The sequence below is a fragment of the Sciurus vulgaris genome (genome assembly GCF_902686455.1).
Source record: "Sciurus vulgaris genome assembly, chromosome: 11".
Lineage (NCBI taxonomy): Eukaryota > Metazoa > Chordata > Mammalia > Rodentia > Sciuridae > Sciurus > Sciurus vulgaris.
In genome coordinates this window covers 7,234,368-7,251,695 of record NC_136472.1, presented here as the reverse complement: position 1 = coordinate 7,251,695, position 17,328 = coordinate 7,234,368, and the positions used below count along the sequence as shown (strand labels likewise).

General features: G+C 41.7%; 1 protein-coding gene across 4 annotated transcripts; it reads right to left on the bottom strand.

Moving 5' to 3' along the window:
* Window positions 1-2,847: 2,847 nt before the first annotated feature.
* Window positions 2,848-13,787, bottom strand: LOC306640789 (RNA-binding protein 4B). 4 transcript variants are annotated; one of them, XR_013757906.1, is made up of 5 exons: window positions 13,636-13,787; window positions 12,582-13,005; window positions 6,214-6,890; window positions 4,456-4,677; window positions 2,848-3,539 (listed from the first exon to the last, which is right to left on the bottom strand). XR_013757906.1 is itself a non-coding variant. In XM_079105371.1 (4 exons), the coding sequence occupies exons 2-3, from the start codon at window positions 12,991-12,993 to the stop codon at window positions 6,223-6,225; spliced, it is 1,080 nt and encodes a 359-aa protein (XP_078961497.1). In that variant the 5' UTR covers window positions 12,994-13,005; window positions 13,636-13,787; the 3' UTR covers window positions 2,848-4,677; window positions 6,214-6,222. The 4 variants fall into 4 exon arrangements, 3 of the variants coding, with proteins under 3 accessions (XP_078961497.1, XP_078961496.1, XP_078961498.1); XM_079105371.1 differs by having other exon boundaries at window positions 2,848-4,677; XM_079105370.1 differs by lacking the exon at window positions 4,456-4,677 and having other exon boundaries at window positions 2,848-3,458; window positions 13,636-13,786.
* Between the last annotated feature and the right edge of the window lie 3,541 nt (window positions 13,788-17,328).

Genomic DNA, 17,328 nt, shown 5'->3' with positions numbered 1-17,328 from the left:
CCAGCCCTTTTCATATTTTATTTTCTCACTAAGTTCTCATTAAGTTGCCCAGACTGGCCTCAAATTTGCAGTCATCCTGCCTCAGCCTCTCAAATAGCTGAGGTTACAGGTGTGCATCATTGAGTGGCATGGTCTTTAGAAAAAAATGAATTAGCCTGTTATCCCTAAACTTTACCTGAAGCTTCCAGTTATTCTCAGTTATTTTTAAACAGCTTATAAGACTTGCCATGAACTTACTTCTTGAGATTTCTTGTGTACAAAGCTGCCTGTCTGGTTCCTAGTGGGAGGAGTCTCACTCTTGCTTGTTATGGGCTTTCACTTGTGCTGCCTGATCCACTTGGGAGTAGCGACACTCCCACATCAGTCCCTGTGATTTGTTTTTTTGGTGTACTGGGAGTGGAATCCAGGGCCTTGTGAATGCTCAGCAAGCGCTCTACTTATCTATATCCCCCTTCTAAAAAAAACTTAGGGTCCTGCTAAGTTGCTTAGGCTTGCTATATCACTGTGATAGGTTTTACTCCATAGCACTTACCAAAAACGTAATTAAGGTTTTGCTTCTTTTATTAGGAACCATACATCTCATTCCATTTATCTCATTCCCAGATCCTGGCACATGATAGGAGTTCAAACAGTTGATAAAGGAATTTAGGAACTTTTAGTGTGAGAAGTCTCATCGAACTCTGAAGTGGTCTGCAACAAGAAACTTGGTCTTGGTAAATAAAAGGAATTTTGTATCTATAACATTCAACTTCTCATGAAAGAACTGAGGTTTAGACATAAACCCATTTGTCCCTACTCAGTAGTTCTTTTTTTTAAATATTTTTTTAGTCATCAGTGGACCTTTATTTTATTTATTTATTTATATGCGGTGCTGAGGACCGAACCCAGTTCGTCACACATGCCAGGCAAGCACTCTATCAGAGACACAACCCCAGCTCAGTAGTTCTTTCACTGGCTGAAAATGTAATCCTTTGCCAGTATTTCTCTTTTGCAGTGATATAGGGATTTCCTTTTTTTCCCTCCTCTTTTCTTTTCAGTACTGGAGATTGAACCCAAGGGTGCTTTACCCCAGCCCTTAAAAAATTTTTTTTTTCAGACGGGGTCTCACTAAGTTGCTGAGGATGGCCTCAACCTTGTGATCCTCCTGTCTTAGTCTCTTGAGTTACACTCACCACACCTGGCAAACCTATTGGTGCAAACCTAACATACCACTGATTTTGGTGGTCAGCAAAGCCAACACCTATTTATTTATTGGCTGTGCCTGGTGTCATGCACATCAATCATGAAAGAATCCTACTATCTTTGCCTTCTTTATCCTTTTGTAAAATGGACAGTCCTGCCTCCCTGTTGAAGCTTACCTGGACCTTGTGTACTTTACACTAGTTGGAATGTGGGCATTGGATCTTTAGATTGTCATATCCTTAGGCCCATCTCCCAAATCAGGGAAAACTTCTGTTTTAAGCATAAAATATGTGGGGAGGGCTGAAGGGTGCAGCTCAGGGGTAAAATGTGTACTTAGCATACTCTAGGCTCTGGGTTTGATCCCCAACACAAAAAAGGGGTGAGGGGGATGTAGGAATGCTACATAATTGTAGGTGAAATTTCACATGTAGCCAGAAGTTACATGTCACCATAAAGCTTAAGCATGATTGAGTCTAGCATTAAATTAATTTTATGGGCACTGAACAATGATAAAGTATTTGTTTTTTTTGTTTTTGTGGTGCTGGGATTAAACCCAGAGACTTTTGCATGTGAGGCAAACACTGCCAACTTGAGCTATATCCTGGGTAAGTGGGTGGAGATCAAGGTTAGACATGGTGGCACATACCTGAAATCCCAGCTACTTGGAAAGATAAGCCAGGAGAATTCCAAGTTCTTGGCCAACTGAGTTTAGCAAAATAAAAGTAAAAAGGGCTGGGGATGTAGCTCAGTGGTAAAGCACTCCTGGGTTCAATCTCAAGTACCAGGAAGACAACAACAAAAAAACTAGAAAAAAAAAAATCTCGAAGATAGACACACTTTACTGCATAATTTTGTCACTGCATATGAACACACTATTTGCTTTTCTGCTCCAAATATTATGACACTTTTTAAAAATTTTTGGTAGTATAGGGGATTGAACCCAAGGCCTCCTGCATCAGAGACCAAAGTGCTCCACTAAGCCACATCCCTTGCCCTTTTATTTTAAAATGAGATCTTGCTATTTGCCCTGGATGCAAACTTGTAATCCCCCCACCTCAGCCTCCTAAGTAGCTGGATTTACAGATGTGTACAACCATAGCTGCCCTACCCCCAGCGCTTTTTTTTTTTTTTGGTACTTAAGGGCACTCTATTACTGAGCTACATCCCTATTCCTCTATTTTTTGAGACAGGATCTCATCATTTCTTAGGGTCTGTTAAGTTGCTAAGGCTAGCCTCGAACTTCTGATTCTCCTACCTCAGCCTCTCAAATGTATGTTCATTATACTGGCCCAGCAAACTAAGAAGTTAAATTGAGTCAATGTAATAGGTCCCTGCAGATATTCTGACTCAGCCTTTTCCCTGATTCATGGTTTCCTGTGAGGCTTCTATCACTACTAATCTGAGTTCTAGCCTTTATACTGTCAAAAGCAGTTCTGGTTATTTAGAAAAAAGCCTGACACCAGCTACACCACATTTTCATCAGTGTCTCAGTATTCTGGCATGTTTCTCTTTCACCTATTTCTGAAGTCATATTACTCACTTTACTAATTCCTTCCTTCTACATCTAAGTTTGAGACAGTCGGTGATTAGATTTTTGTAGTTTGAGCACACTGGGCAAGAATGAGAAGATACTGGTGGTAAAAACAATCATACAAACAAAAAAGATACTTCTGTGTTAGAAATGTTTATTTGTCAAAAAATTTAAAAAAAAAGTGGGAGAAGTGGAGTAAAACAAGGCTAAATTTCAGCTAATGCTGTACCACGATCACAGGTCAGACAAAAACAAAACAAAACAAAACAAAACAAACAAAACAACAACAAAACCCCCAATGGTCCTAGCAATTTCAGAAGATTAGCTTCAATGTTAAGAGTCCAGAGCTAACAGAGAAGAGTAAAAGGCTGCTTGCCACTACATGGTCATTTTAAAGGGAGAGGAGATGCTGCAGGTAGGCAGGGAGGAAGGGTTCAAATCCTAGGGAAAGCAAGATAAGAGGGGTTTCACTGTACAGGAAAAAGGGAATGCCAGCATAGTCCTTACCTAGGTCTGCTCTGAGGCTGAGAATATAAGGAACAAAGTGAAAGGCTACAAAGACTAGTATCAGGAGGAAAGAAAAGTCAACTTAGAAGAATTAAATTAAGAAAGAAAACATAGTTGGTCACAAACTCCTCTGTTTACTGAAACATGAAGCAATGGAAACATCCCGGCAAAGGGGACCGCGCGGAGCAAGTTCTCATATATGACCGCAGCCCGAGGGTTCAGTCCGCAATTATCCTACCTGAAAGAGAGCACAACACAAGAGGCTTACACAATGCCGGGAGAGTAGCTTGGCTCCGAGTACAAGGGCCCTGGTCCCGTCCTGTATTCCACGGGGGAAAAAAAAAACAAAGAACAAAACAAAACCAAGTCAGACTGGATCAAACTTATATTCCACAAAATTACCTAGGATTCTACTAATAGCTCTATAAAAGAATATACTTATAGCTATATATAGGACATATAGATGTAATCTAGGTGGGAGTCTGCTGTGTTGGTGATAAATTCAACTTTCTCATTTTCTTATCCATCTTTTAAGCAAGATAACTTTATTTTTTGGCACAAGGGATTGAACCCAGGAGAGCTTAACTACTGAGCCATATCCCCAGCCCTTTATTGAATTTTATTTAGAGATGGGTCTCACCGAATTGCTGAGGCTGGCTTTGACCTTGTGATCTTCCTGCCTCAGACTCCAGAGCCACTGGGATTACAGGTGTGCACCAATGCGCCCAGCTAGATAACCTCTTTTAATAGAAGGCTACCAGTGCTCCAAAGAGCAAATGTACATCATCAAAAATTACAATTTAATTTTTGGTCTAGAAAAAGCAAAAGACCAAGATCTCAAATATGGTCAGTTGCTCTACTCCTTTTTTTTTTTAAAATAAGATGGGATCTCACTATGTTGCTGTGGCTGAACTCTCCTGGGCTTATAAGTGATCCTTCCAAGTAGCTGGGACTATAGGTGCACATGCACCCATTTTTAATCTTTTATAGTAAACAAACTTTCAGAAATGACATAAAGGGTACAGTCTCAAGGAATAGTGGGTCATTCACCAATCTCTAACACAACTACATGTCACACTGTCACAGATTTAGAGTCACAGTTCCAGTGGTTTCCCTAATTGACCAAATCTCCCTTGCCACATCAAAAGAAGAAATCACTGCTAGAACTCTAATTCTTCCATTGATGATGGAAACTCCAGACACCAATGGCTGGGGGAAAAAAGAAGTTAACTCACACCAAGTTCCTCTACTTATTACAGACAAAGGGCCAAATCTTGGTCTTGATCTGTGCCAATCGACTTCAAAAGCTGTGACGTTCTTGGATCAGTTCTGCTAGGGTGAGACCCGAATTTGGATCCCCAACAGTTCTGGAGTATTTCCTCCTGGCAGCCTCATTAACATCAGGCTCCTGGGACTGCAACCAACTCAGGGTTATTCAGTCCAATTGAGGTTCACACCTGGAAGGTAAGTTTCTTTAAAAGTCATCACTAAAAAGAGGTTAGTTGAACAACCACTGCTGTCAGTTAAAATTCACTTTTAAAATGCTGTAGCAATATCCTTTAAAGACCACAATATATTAATTTAAAATTTAATTCTGAAACATACTTGAAAGAAAAAAATTATCTGATAGATTGATACCAACTTACTTCACTTCAGAGGCATCTCAACTCTCATGGAAGATCCAGCTGTAAAAATTAATGGCAAACTCCACGGTTTCTAAGTTTATCTACTTCATACACAAGGACACACTGCTACACAGTGGTCTCAGGAAATCCAAAATCTTACTGACATGTCATATAAGATATAACATCACAAGTTCATGACATAGTTGCTTCTCACTTCACAAAAAGGAAATTTCTGTAGCTTTTCTTTCTTCTACACCTATACCAAAGAGGGGACAACTTGAAACTCTGGACGCTCAGTACTACTGGGGCTCAAATCCACGTGATGCCCAATTTCAAACTATAAGGAAAACCATGAAAATATAAAGTTGTCGTGATGCTATTTCCACTCTGATGAACTTGATACTATTTATTTCTGCCTTCCAACACCTTTGGTACACAGTCCTGAAGTAGGAAACATTAACTTTTCCGAGTTACAACCTATGGGATTTTATGTACATCAAAAGATTGCCAATTTATCTAATTCCTTAAGTGTTACTCCCACACAAAAAACCAAAAATGCTGAACAAAATGGGAAGCATATCACAGGCTACAAGAAAACAGGGCTTAAGTGCTCCAGTGCTCTGTATCTGAATAAGGAAAAGGACTGTATGGGACAGAGCATCAAACATTCAGCAAACAAGTTTCTTATAATTAGACGCTTAACATTTATAGGACTTTATCTGGCTTACAGATATCACACTTGAAGAACTTCCATGATAAAGGCTAATGACCCAATAATTTTATTAGCAAACTGGAAGCCAAAAGTTCTAGTTAATATTCTATGAGGTCCATTACTAATTTCTGAACCTGTACCCTTCAGTTTAATACCACACTGACTTTGTTAGGGGAAAGAGCATGGATTTTAAGAGTCAGGCTTGAGTTTGAATTTTGCCTTCACCTCCCTCATTTACCAAGTAACGATGGGCAAAATACTGAATCTCTCTGGAGCCTTCATTGCCTTCCTGTATAAGGAAACACCTCTTATTGTCTAGATGTTAGTATACAGAGGTCACCAAACAAATGTTAGTTAGTTCTTAAATGTTTTTCTATAACTCAAATGAACTAAAATATTCAAAATATCCAAAAGAATATTCAAAAGAATATTATCCCCAACAAAATGTCCCTTTGAGTATGAGAGTCACATTCTAAAAGCTCAACAGGCGAAGTGAACCTTGGCCTAAGCTAGAGAAATACTAAGAATAACACATGATTGGTACTTCTTAGATATTATTCCAAAAGCAAACAGGTACTCTAGCCTCCTCTATGAAGCAAGGGTCTCTTGTGAGGGAACTAAATGGAATCTTTTAACCACACCCACCCCACTCTCACCTCCAGTTTTTAAAAGGCTGAGTACCGCGCCCGGTCCACATACTGCTCCCGCTCATACCGGGCCATGTCATACAGAGAATTCCGTGTAGCTGCTGAAGCCTGAGACAGCTCACTTTCTGGCCCATAACCGTAGCCCTCTCCAACTGTGGGGAGCACAGCTGCAGCACGACGCAGTGGGCTTCTGTCCCTTCCATAATAAGAGGAAGAGGTGGCAGCGGCAGCAGCCATAGCAGCTGAGGTGGCAGCAGCACCAGAGTTTGGCAATAGGTGTCTGTCATAGGGATCAACGGAAGTGGAGTTGAGGTGACTGGTTACAGCTGAGCTCTGGACTTGAGGCAGATGAGACATGGTCTGCTCTGCATAGTTGTATGCAGAAGCCGCCGCCGCTGCCGCCACTGCTTCATAAGAGCGGACCCGGTAGCGCTTATAGTAGTCGAGAGCTCCGTATGCATCGTTGTAATACATGGATTCCCCATAGCCCATGGTGTAGGGTGTGCGCACTGCTCCATACTGTTCATTGTACTGCTCAGTAAAGTCTGCCACACGCCCAGTACGGTCTACTGGGCACTCTTTGGACCAGTGTCCCTCTTTCCCACACCGATAGCAGCCACTCTGGTCTCCCATCCCAGGGGCAGTTCGAAGCCGGCTGGTAGACAACTGCACGTGCATCCTTTTGCCTTGAAGAAATAGATTAAGATGATTATAACTCACTGACACTCTTTAGCCTCCTCCAAATGAAAGTAAACATAGGACATATACATACACACATTCTTGTGACCCTTTTTCAGCAATGCCCTCCAAAAAAACAGCTGACATTTCAATACAGATGAAAGCCAGAAAATGTTAGTCCTCAGGGACCAGTTAATCCTTTCTACTTACCTCAGTAGCAGATTCCCATCTACTTTTGTCTGCAACTTTCCTTTTCCCCCCAAACACACACACACACACAAAACTTCTAGTTCTATTATCAACTATAATGATCAAATCCTGAATACTTCTAAACCAAATATCCAACAAAAACCACATTCATGCTAGATCTGGAAGGCATCTTCTGCCCCCAACCCCTGCTGTACTCAGGACCATGTAAGGCCTGAGCATTTACTGTAGCTTACTCAGCAATAGCTAGGCATGGTAGTACATACTACAATCCCAGTGACTTGCTGCAGCAACTTAGTGAGGCCCTAAGCAACTTAGCAAGAACCTGTCTCAAAACAAAAAATAAAAAGGGCTAGGGATGCAGGTCAGGGATAACAAACCCCTGGTTTCAATCCCCAGTAAGGCTGAGGGCATGGGGAGGGGACCACCACAGCAACAGGGCAGGTTCAGTGGGAAGGGCATGTGCTTATTAGCATGCATAAGGCCCTGGGTTCAATCCTCAGCAACAAAATCCAACAGCAATCTTCTATCTTGTTTCCTTCAGCAATTTCTGCAGGGGAAGGCTATGTTGGATACCAAATAATATTTGGCTTATCATCTGCTTCATTCCTATACCTCTGAGAATTATAAGACCTCTAGATTTTAATCCCACCCTCACTTTTTTTCCTCAAGAGCTAATCCATGTGTATTGCAGAAAACTCTCTGACCAAGGCAAGACTTAGGAAGATCTTAAAACAGTACCAGTTGCTTAGGGATAATGTGTTCCCACGTAATGGAACAAACAGGATTTCAACTTGCCACTTAGCTTACAATTCTTCCCCCTCCCTTTTTTTTAATGTGGCAATAGGAACTGAATCTAGGGGTCCTCTACCACTAAGCTACATCTACAGCCCTTTTTAGTTTTTGAGACAAGGTGTTGCTATATTGCTAAGGCTAGCCTTGAACTTACAATTCTCTTGCCTTAGCCTCCTGAGTACCTAGGATTATAGACAATATGTTACTGTGCTCAGTGCTTACATTTCTTTATAGAGGATTTTCTATTTGTTTGAAAAATGCAGCATTTGACTAAAGGATTCTGGGCCCCCATTCAAACGAGTCATATCCATGCTTCTAAGAAATGACTAACATTGAGGAACAGCTTTGAGAAGAAACCACTTTTGCTCAGGACTGTGTCCCACCAAACCCAGGGTCCCTTACTGATGAAAACATCTGAAGTTTTTAAAAGCAGTTTAGGAAAAGGAGTAGTTAGTACTGGCAATAATTTAGTTCTCAACTGGATTAAGACTCTGGAGATCAAGTCAATACTTTTCAAATTGTAGCCAAAAGGCCAGTACGAATAAAGAAAATGGACTTCTTGTCACTTTAAGGGCTGCTCAGAACAGTTCCCCCGCCTCTGCCATCAGCACGTTGCTCTCTTTTAATACGTCTTGTTCTGGATACAGCTGTGCAATAGGAGGCCTTGTGCTTCCACCATCCTGTTGGGAACAACCTGATTTAGGATGCTGGACAGAACAGCACCATACACTGACCATGAGAGGGGTGTGGATTAGTGCAGTCCTATCACTCTAGTCAAACTTGTTTCTGTACAAAGACTTACTCTTCAGCAGAAACAAAGATGTTCAGGTTTTGACCTCCAGCTGCTAATGAAAAGGCAGCATTACCATTACCAGACACCAAGCAGCAATAATTCTGCAAGCAGCATTTAGTCAGTCTTCCCAGTTTTCAGAGATTTAAATACTCCCATCTAATTCTTACAAGTTATTAAGGGCCACAATGTTACCTATGCTTAGAACAAATACATTTTTGCCCTTACACACAAACACACATCAAATGTAGATCTCTCTAGAATTCAGACTAGAGGATTACAAATTACTTGGCTTTCAAACATACAATGGTGACATTAAGCTATGTGGCAGACACAAACTGTGCTCCAATTCTGAAGTCAGAGTAACCATGATAATCTAAAAAGCAGTCAATCCAGAGACCTAGAAGTAAACATTTGAAAGAAAAAAATCTAATTAAACTTGCATTTTATTTTTTTATAGATTCTGGGTCTGTTTTTCAGAGAAACAAAATCCAGTGATTTTTACCTTGATGTTTCTGATACTAAATCCAATCTTCATTTCTGTTTTTCTTAGAGGGTGTGAACTCTTTTAAGTGTATAAACATCTGTAGCAAAATCTATCTGTGTAGTTGTGAAAAGGATACCAGTAAAAAAAAAAAAAAAAAAAAAAAAATTTTAATCTAGAACTAAAAAACATCTGTAATAAAGTGATAGGGTTTTTTTTTTTTGTCGTTGTTTAAATAATTGTTCTAACAGTTACAACCAAGTTTTTAATTTAAACCCCCTGAAGTTCCTGAAATAATTAAAAAGTACCTCTTTCTCTATTACCTTTCAGAACCAGGACAAAGACAAATTCTACCACTGTAATCTACTTAGGTCAAAAGTGTAAAAGATTTTCTGAGACCTCAAAGTTACTGAAATATGCCAACATTTTCCAGAAAACTAGCCCAATAAAAGTATTATTCTCTTGAAAGCTAGATTAGAAGAGAATATTAAAATGATGAGGTGGGAAAAATGGGGTCCTAATTTCTTAGCTCCTATTATGTGCCAGGATCCAGGGATGGCTGGAGATGCAGTTGATACACAGTACTCTGATTTAATTCTGAAAACAAGACACCTAAACTGTACATATCCTTCCCAATTCAGCTGCCTAAATTTGGGAACACCTTCCTTTCCAATGCAACTGTATTGTTCCCTGCTGCTTATGGAGAGGAAACAGATAACTTAGTTTCTACTGCTTCCTTTTAGAAAACAATGCAGAAATCTAAATGGCAACCATTAAGTACAGAAACAAAGGTTCAGATGCCCAAAGAGGCATTTTTCAGAGGCTATCTTAATTAATAGATAACTGAAAAGGCTTTAATTTGAAAAATGTGCAAATTGGTGTCTAGATTATATTTTCTGCAAAACTGATTTATTTTCTAATACTAAACTTTCTCTTGTCATCCAGGGGAAATATAGCAGGTTACAAAAAAATGTCTCCATGTGTAACTCAAAGATAATCACTCTTTCTAGAAGGTAGAGGCACACAACATAAAAACCAAGTAAAGGATTTTTCTTTCCTAATTCAGTTTACTATCTGTGCTAAAAAAATGATAACATTTTAAAATGTCTCATGGATCCACTGCATTATTCAGGTATCTACTTCATAAATAGTAACACCTGCTTTATTAAAACACTCAGGTTTAAGGGCACAGCTCAGTGGTAGAGCACATGCCCAGCATGCACAAGGTTCGGGGTTCGATCCCCAGTACCACAAAAATAAAAACAAACAAAAAAATACTTATTCTAAGCCATCTTCCTCCAGTTAACTGATTTCTCTTATACATGTTTTTGCCCTTTTCCTTTTTTCAAATGCAATTTTAAAAGTAAGGGCATGTAGTATTACTGCTAGAACACCTCTTTGGAGTCTGTACCTGAATTTACATTCTTTTAAATTTTTTTATTACCTGTTAAGAGAGAACCCTCCTTCCCCACTCCATCCATGATCTCCTTCCACCATTGAAGGAAAATAATACTTTTAATGGTAAAGTGCACCAGCATTCCAAAATAATAAAAGAAAAACAAATATAAAAGACAAATAAGGAAAGCTTAAGCTATCACATTTTAAATAATTTTCTCATCAGAATATTAGCACTCATGGTTGCAAACAGCACTCACCTTTCATTCACCCTGGGAACACTTTCACAAGTATTACCTCATCCTAGTCTCACTACCATACTGTGGGGAAGGTACAGCAGGGATCATTAACTCTATTTTGTTTAAGTGGGACAAATGAAGCACAGAAAAGTTAAAACACTTGACTACTTGGTAGTTAGCAGTTATCAAGTACCTGCAACTTTTGCCCTACATTTTATTTTGTTTTGTTTTTGGTACTGGGAATTGAACTCAGGGGCACTAAACCACTGAGCCACATCCCCAGCCCTATTCTGTATTTTATTTAGAGACAGAGTCTTGCTGAGAAATGTAGAGGCTTAAGGCCTTGCCATCGCTGAGGCTGGCTTTGATCTTGAGATCCTCCAATATCAGCCTCCTTACCGCTGGGATTACAGGTTGTGTGCCACCATGTCCAGCTTGCTCTGTTTTTTTTTTTTTTTTTTTTTTTTTAATATACATTTTTTAGTTGTTGATGGACCTTTATTTTATTTATTTATATGTGGTGCTGAGAATTGAACCCAGTGCCTCACACAAGCTAGGCAAAGTGCTCTACTACTTAGCCACAACCACAGCCCCATGCCCTATGTTTTTAAGAGTAGCTAAGAATAAGGGCATCATTGGTTGAAGCTAGACACCTGATGATCCTCAACCACTAACCTCCACTATTTGCACACTTTATTACCTTTTTCTGGTCTACATTTCTCCTATTCTTTCCATTCTGCTTTCTAGGTTTAGCAGAAGAACTTGAAGTACTTCTTAACAACTCTTTTAGTGGCACTCAGGGCAAAAAGGTTCTTGACTTAAGAACCAGAAGTGGCTGTGAATGTGTAGTCCAACATGATACTGTTAAAAAAACCTTGTTATTCAACAGAACTGTGAAAATATTCTATACTTGTGCTCATATGACTGCTGTTTGAAATGTGTCTAGTACAACTGAAAAAGTGAATTTTTAATTTTATCTAATTTCAATTAATTTAAACTTACCAGCCATGTGTGGCTAGAGGCTACCATATTAGCACAGTTCTAGAGTTTTCAGACAACCTCTTGTGGTATAAATGACAACACATGTAACTTTATTATCAGTATAAACAATATGATACTCTATGATGTTTAACTCAAATTTCATCATTGAAGTAAGACTATCATTTCCATTTAACCTTGACTCTTTAGAAAATTTTACTTTTTTCCTCCCTCAGGGTGAAATAATAGATGAAGAATAGCCCATGGCATGTTTGTTTTCTTGGTTCTGCTTGTATAGTCCACAGACTTAACAAATTCACTCAAAAGACACTTCCCAAATTCAGACTCACCACGGAGATTTATAACATAGGGCTTCCTCTAGATACCTTTTCCCCATCATTACCCATCACCCAAGGCAGTGGAGTATAAATTCTAAGCATTAGACCCTCAAACCAAAGGCTTCTTAGGCATAACGAAAGAAGCAGGGAAGCCACAGACCTTTACCTTCCCTTCTCCCATGACCTACTCATCTACACCACAGACTAGACTTTTATCAGCATTTGAATGAATGAAGACCACAGGCTAAAGTGACCCAAACTTTGTGATCCTACATAGCTGCTGAGGAACATCTCAGTAAACCTGAACAAGGGAAGTATTCTGCTTCCCCAAGAGTAAATTATGCTTAAGAGCAATAGACATAATGTATTATTTTCAGTTAAAAGACCTTGCCAGCCCCATGGTCTTGTGTTCTTGCCCCTTTCTTGAGCTAGACCCCACACGGCTCTGCCACCCAGGCCCCAAAGCAGTTCACCTTGAAACTCTGTGTTGTCAAGGCCCCTGATGGCCTCCACTGCATCCTCTGCCCGCTCCATGTGTACAAAGGCATAATCTTTCACGATGTCACATTCAATAACTGGGCCATACTCCTCAAACTTGGCCCGAAGCTCTTGGTTGGTACAAGTGGGACTGATGTTGCCCACGTGTAACTTGGTTGAAGCTTTGCTCTTGTTCTTGCTGGCTTCCACGTTGATGTTCACCCCATGCAGCTTGTAGTGGTGCAGGTTTCTTATGGCATCCTCGGCCGCCGTCTTGTCCTCTATGTGCACAAAGCCGTAGTTCTTAATGATGTCACATTCCAGCACCTTTCCATATTGCTCGAAGAGTGAGCGGATCTCTTGCTCTGTGGCCTCCCGGGGCAGGTTTCCAATGAACAGCTTAACCATCCTGACAAGAGCCTGGAAGAGAAGAAACAAGATTTCAAAAGTCGGATGGGGTGGGATATTTAAGTGCACCGCAGCGCTCCTGTTTAATCCTCCAAAGTTCTTGGCATCTTCGAGACCCTCACGGAGAAGTTCATTATTCTTCCTCGAGGGAGGCAGAAAGGCCTGTCCATGAGCAGTGCGAAACACGTGCGACAAGCAAACAGGAGGTCGGGGTCGGCCAGCAAACACAGTCCACCTCCCGCAGAGGAGGCGCGCTTAAGCAGCGTGGTTAGCGCTGCACGTCTAAACGGCGAGGAGAGGCGAGCGTAAGGAAAGAGGCACCGAGCGTCCCTGGAAACACGGTTTTGGAGGGAAGTCTGTGTACCTCCACACTGTGCGATATCCCCTTCCAACACGCTCTAAGATGAAAGGCCGGCTGGGCTCCAAACCCAGGCCCCCGGCAGCGGCCCGACCTCCGCCTTCCTCACCCAACAAAGACTCGGCCCGACCCCGGCCCCGCCCCCTCCGGCCGGCCCCGCCTCCCCTCGTTGTCTTCCCGGGCTGTCCGCAGCGCCACCAGAAGCCAAAGCCGGGGCCGCTCCCGTCCGCGAGGGGCCCGACCCGGCCCTCGGCTGCCCGCACACCTACACGAATCCCTCATACCTCCGGGTGGCGGCGGCGGTGGCGGCGGCTCCCGCGTCAGAGAGAACCCGACAAAATGGCGACGGCCGCTCGAGCCTCGGCGCGACCGGGCCCTTTCTCGCGCGCCAGCTCACGCACGCGCGAGTGCGCGCGGCCTCCTCCCCTCCCCCTCGCGGGAGCCGGGCGACCAATCCCGCGGCCGCACACAAATGGCCGCCCGGCTCGGGGGCGGGGCCATCTGGGGACTGCGCTGCAGAGTCGAGGTCAGCCCGCCCCCGGTCGGGGCTAGCCAATCACCGCCCTGGGAGAGGGTCGCGGCTTCAGCGTCAGCAGGGCTCGGGACGCAACCACTGTCTGGGCGAACTCAGAAGCTGGGGGGGAGTAAGTATCCATCACAATGGAGCGCGCTATTGGGCCAGCTGCAGAGGGGGTGCTGATGACAAAGGGTTATCTCATCGGGTCCTCTAAAAGGGGGTTACTTAGCGGGCTTGTCTGTCTTTAGGGCGGCTGGGGGCAACATTTCAGAAACACAGCAAACCTAGACTTGTATGTTTTTGTAGCGCTTTAAACAATTAAATTTTTTTCATTGCAAACGAGTTATTCATTAGTGAAAAAAAACTGAGAAACGAGGAACAGAAAGATGATGTGTGCAGAGCTGGAACAGGGCTAAGAGGCATACCTACCCAAACTACACTTTGTTCATGTATATGGGTGGTTTGGTTTTCTCTCTCTGGCCAGAGTATAAACTCAAAATGCGTGTTCGTGGTGGACACGACAAAGGAATACTTGGTGCAGAGACCCAGAGAGATTCTTTGCTTTGGGATGGGACCGGTCTCCAAGACCTCACCAAGATACTGAAGGTAGGTAACTGTGAGCCTCCTGACTTTCCGGTATTCAAAATTCAGCTGCGGTCTAAGGGCACCTCCTGGTGGCAAAAGGGAAGCTATTAGTTGGATTAGGTGGGTCACTGTCATTCTCCAACAAAGCAGAGACATTTATGGAGATTGATGGGTTGAATTTATCTCAGAGTAGAGGTGCAAGGGGGGTTGTCAATCAGCATTTTTCACTGTGGTGACTCCATAATAGCTTCTCTGATACCTTAAAGGCACAAATTCTCCCAGTTGCCCTCTGCCACCCAGCTGCTTGAATATGTTTGCTTCACTGAATTTTTTGTTTCCCAGCCATTTCTGAAGATGCACTGTCTTTACAATTTTAATATTCCATACTGGTACTTGGCTCCAATCTAATTCTATTTACCCTTCCCCTTCCCTTTTCCTCTGGACATTTCCAGTTTCTCTGCACTCAGACTTTTTACTCTTGGACATCTCTAGAAGCTCCCTTGACCATTTCTGAAAAAACTTTCATTAATCTAATTATTATTATCTTACATATTAGCAAAAGCGATTTCAGGTAAATTCCATTTACCCATCCCTTTCCCTTCTCCTTTTTCACTGGTGCTCCAGAAGAGACATCTTGAGATAGTCTGAAACTGCATATACTGTATTTTGGATTCTGGTCTCCCCAGTTCCCTAATTTTCTGAGGTTTCCAAAGCAATATTCCCTTAACAACTTTCGTCCTTCTAAAATGTTCATTTCATTCACCATCCCTTTTCTTGAATGTGTTTCAGTACTGGGGTGTTATGGTTTGAATATAAAGTATCCCCTAAAAGCTCAGGAGACAACGTAGCAATATTCAGAGTGAAATGATTAGATTATGAGAGCTGTAACCTAAGCAATGGGTTAATCCATTTTTTTGGGTTAATCCATTTGATGGATTAATAATGAAAGTACTACTGTACTGGGTGGTAACTATAAGCAGGTAGGGTGTGATTGGAGGAAGTAGGCCTCTGCAGTTGTTCCCTTGGGGATTACATCTTGTCCCCTGGCTCCTGTCTCTCTTCTTCCTGGCTACTATGAGGTGAGCAGCTTTCCTTCCACACACCCTTATGCCACGATAATCTGCCTCACCTCAGGGCTAGGGTGGTGGAGTCGGATTACCTAAGATGTGACCTCTGAAACTGTGAGCCAAAATGAACTTTTCTTCCTCTAAATTGTTCTTGTCAAGTATTTTGGTCACAGCGAGGAAGAATGGACTATCATACGGAAATTGAAACTAGACCCTCATACATGCTAGAACACTGAGCCATAGCCCCAGCTTTTTTTTTTTTTTTTTTAATACATTTATTTAATTTTTATTTATTTAATTTTATTTTATTATTTATTTATTTTTGCAGTGCTGAGGATTGAACCAGGGCCCTGTGCTTGCAAGGCAAGCACTTTACCAACTGAGCTATCTCTCCATCCCTCATTTATTTAATTTTTATGTGGTGCTGAGGATGGAACCCAGGGCTTCCATCCCTGGGTTCCACTCATCCCACTCATCCCACTCATGCTAGGCGAGCGCTCTACAGCTTTGGCATTATCAACATTTTGTTGATCTTATTTCAAGCGGCCTCTCCTCCTGCTTCCCCTGCCCTCCCAGAGTATTTTGAAACAAATCTCAAGACATAATGCCATTTTGCCCATAAGTACCTCATTAGGTGCTTCTAATTTACAACAACAGTACCGTGTTTTTGCTTTTTTTTAGTACTGGGGCTTGAACCCAGGGCCTTATATATGCTAGGCAAGCACTCTACCTACTGAGCCCCTTTTTGCTTTTTTTAGTACTGGGGCTTGAACCCAGGGCCTTATATATGCTAGGCAATCACTCTACCTACTGAGCCCGTATGCTGTATTAATATCATATTTGTGTTCAAGTTTTGCCTAGATTGTTACAAATGTCTTTTCACAGTTGGCCTCTTCTAATCTGGACCCAAGCAAACACCCATTGTATATTTGCATAAATTATGTAAATGACATGTGTATAGCTTACTGTTTCTTACTTTTCTCCACTAAGTGAGCTGTGTTATGTGGTACCGAACCCGTAATACTCCATGCTGGGCAAGCACACATTGTACCTACCCATCCCTGGATATAGGGCACTGCCTCTGCTCCCCATCATTATGAACAAGGTGGCAATTACCATCCTTATGTATGTGCCCTAATTCTGATGGGAGTATGTAAGTCCAGGGTGGATTGCTGGTTGCTTGGTCATAGGGTATACATAAAACTAGCCTAAGTAGTGCCAGGTTGTTCACTGGAAAAACTGTGCCAGTATACCCTCCCTCCTGCTGGGCACGAGGGGCCCTGTTATTTCTATGTGTCTGCCGATGTTTGACATTATCTGGGTTCCTAATTTTTCCCAGGTGAAAAGGTATAAAGTGGTCGTTCTTTGTTGCTTTGATCAGCATTTGTCTGGTTACTAATGATTTTAATAATTTCTTAAGTTTTTTGGGTTTCCTCTCATGAATTTCCTGTGTCTTTTACCTGCATCTCAGATTGCAGTCTCCTTTTTGTTGTTGATATGTAGGACTTTCTTGCATATTCTAGATGTTGCTCATTAGTTTAAAAAATCTTCTCACTTCACCAAGTGTTAACTTTGTCCACAGTGTCCTTCATTGGCAGAAATTTTTTTTATGCCAATTTTTTTTGTCTTAAAAATTGTGCTTTTGAACTTTCATATAAGGTGTTTTCTTTCTACCCCCAAATCACAAGACATTCTGCATGTTTTAATTTTTTACCTTTCACAGTCAGTTCTGTCATCCATTTAGAACCGTGCTGTCCAACAGAAATATAATGTGAGTCACAAAAGTATTTTTCAATGGGCTGTGACGT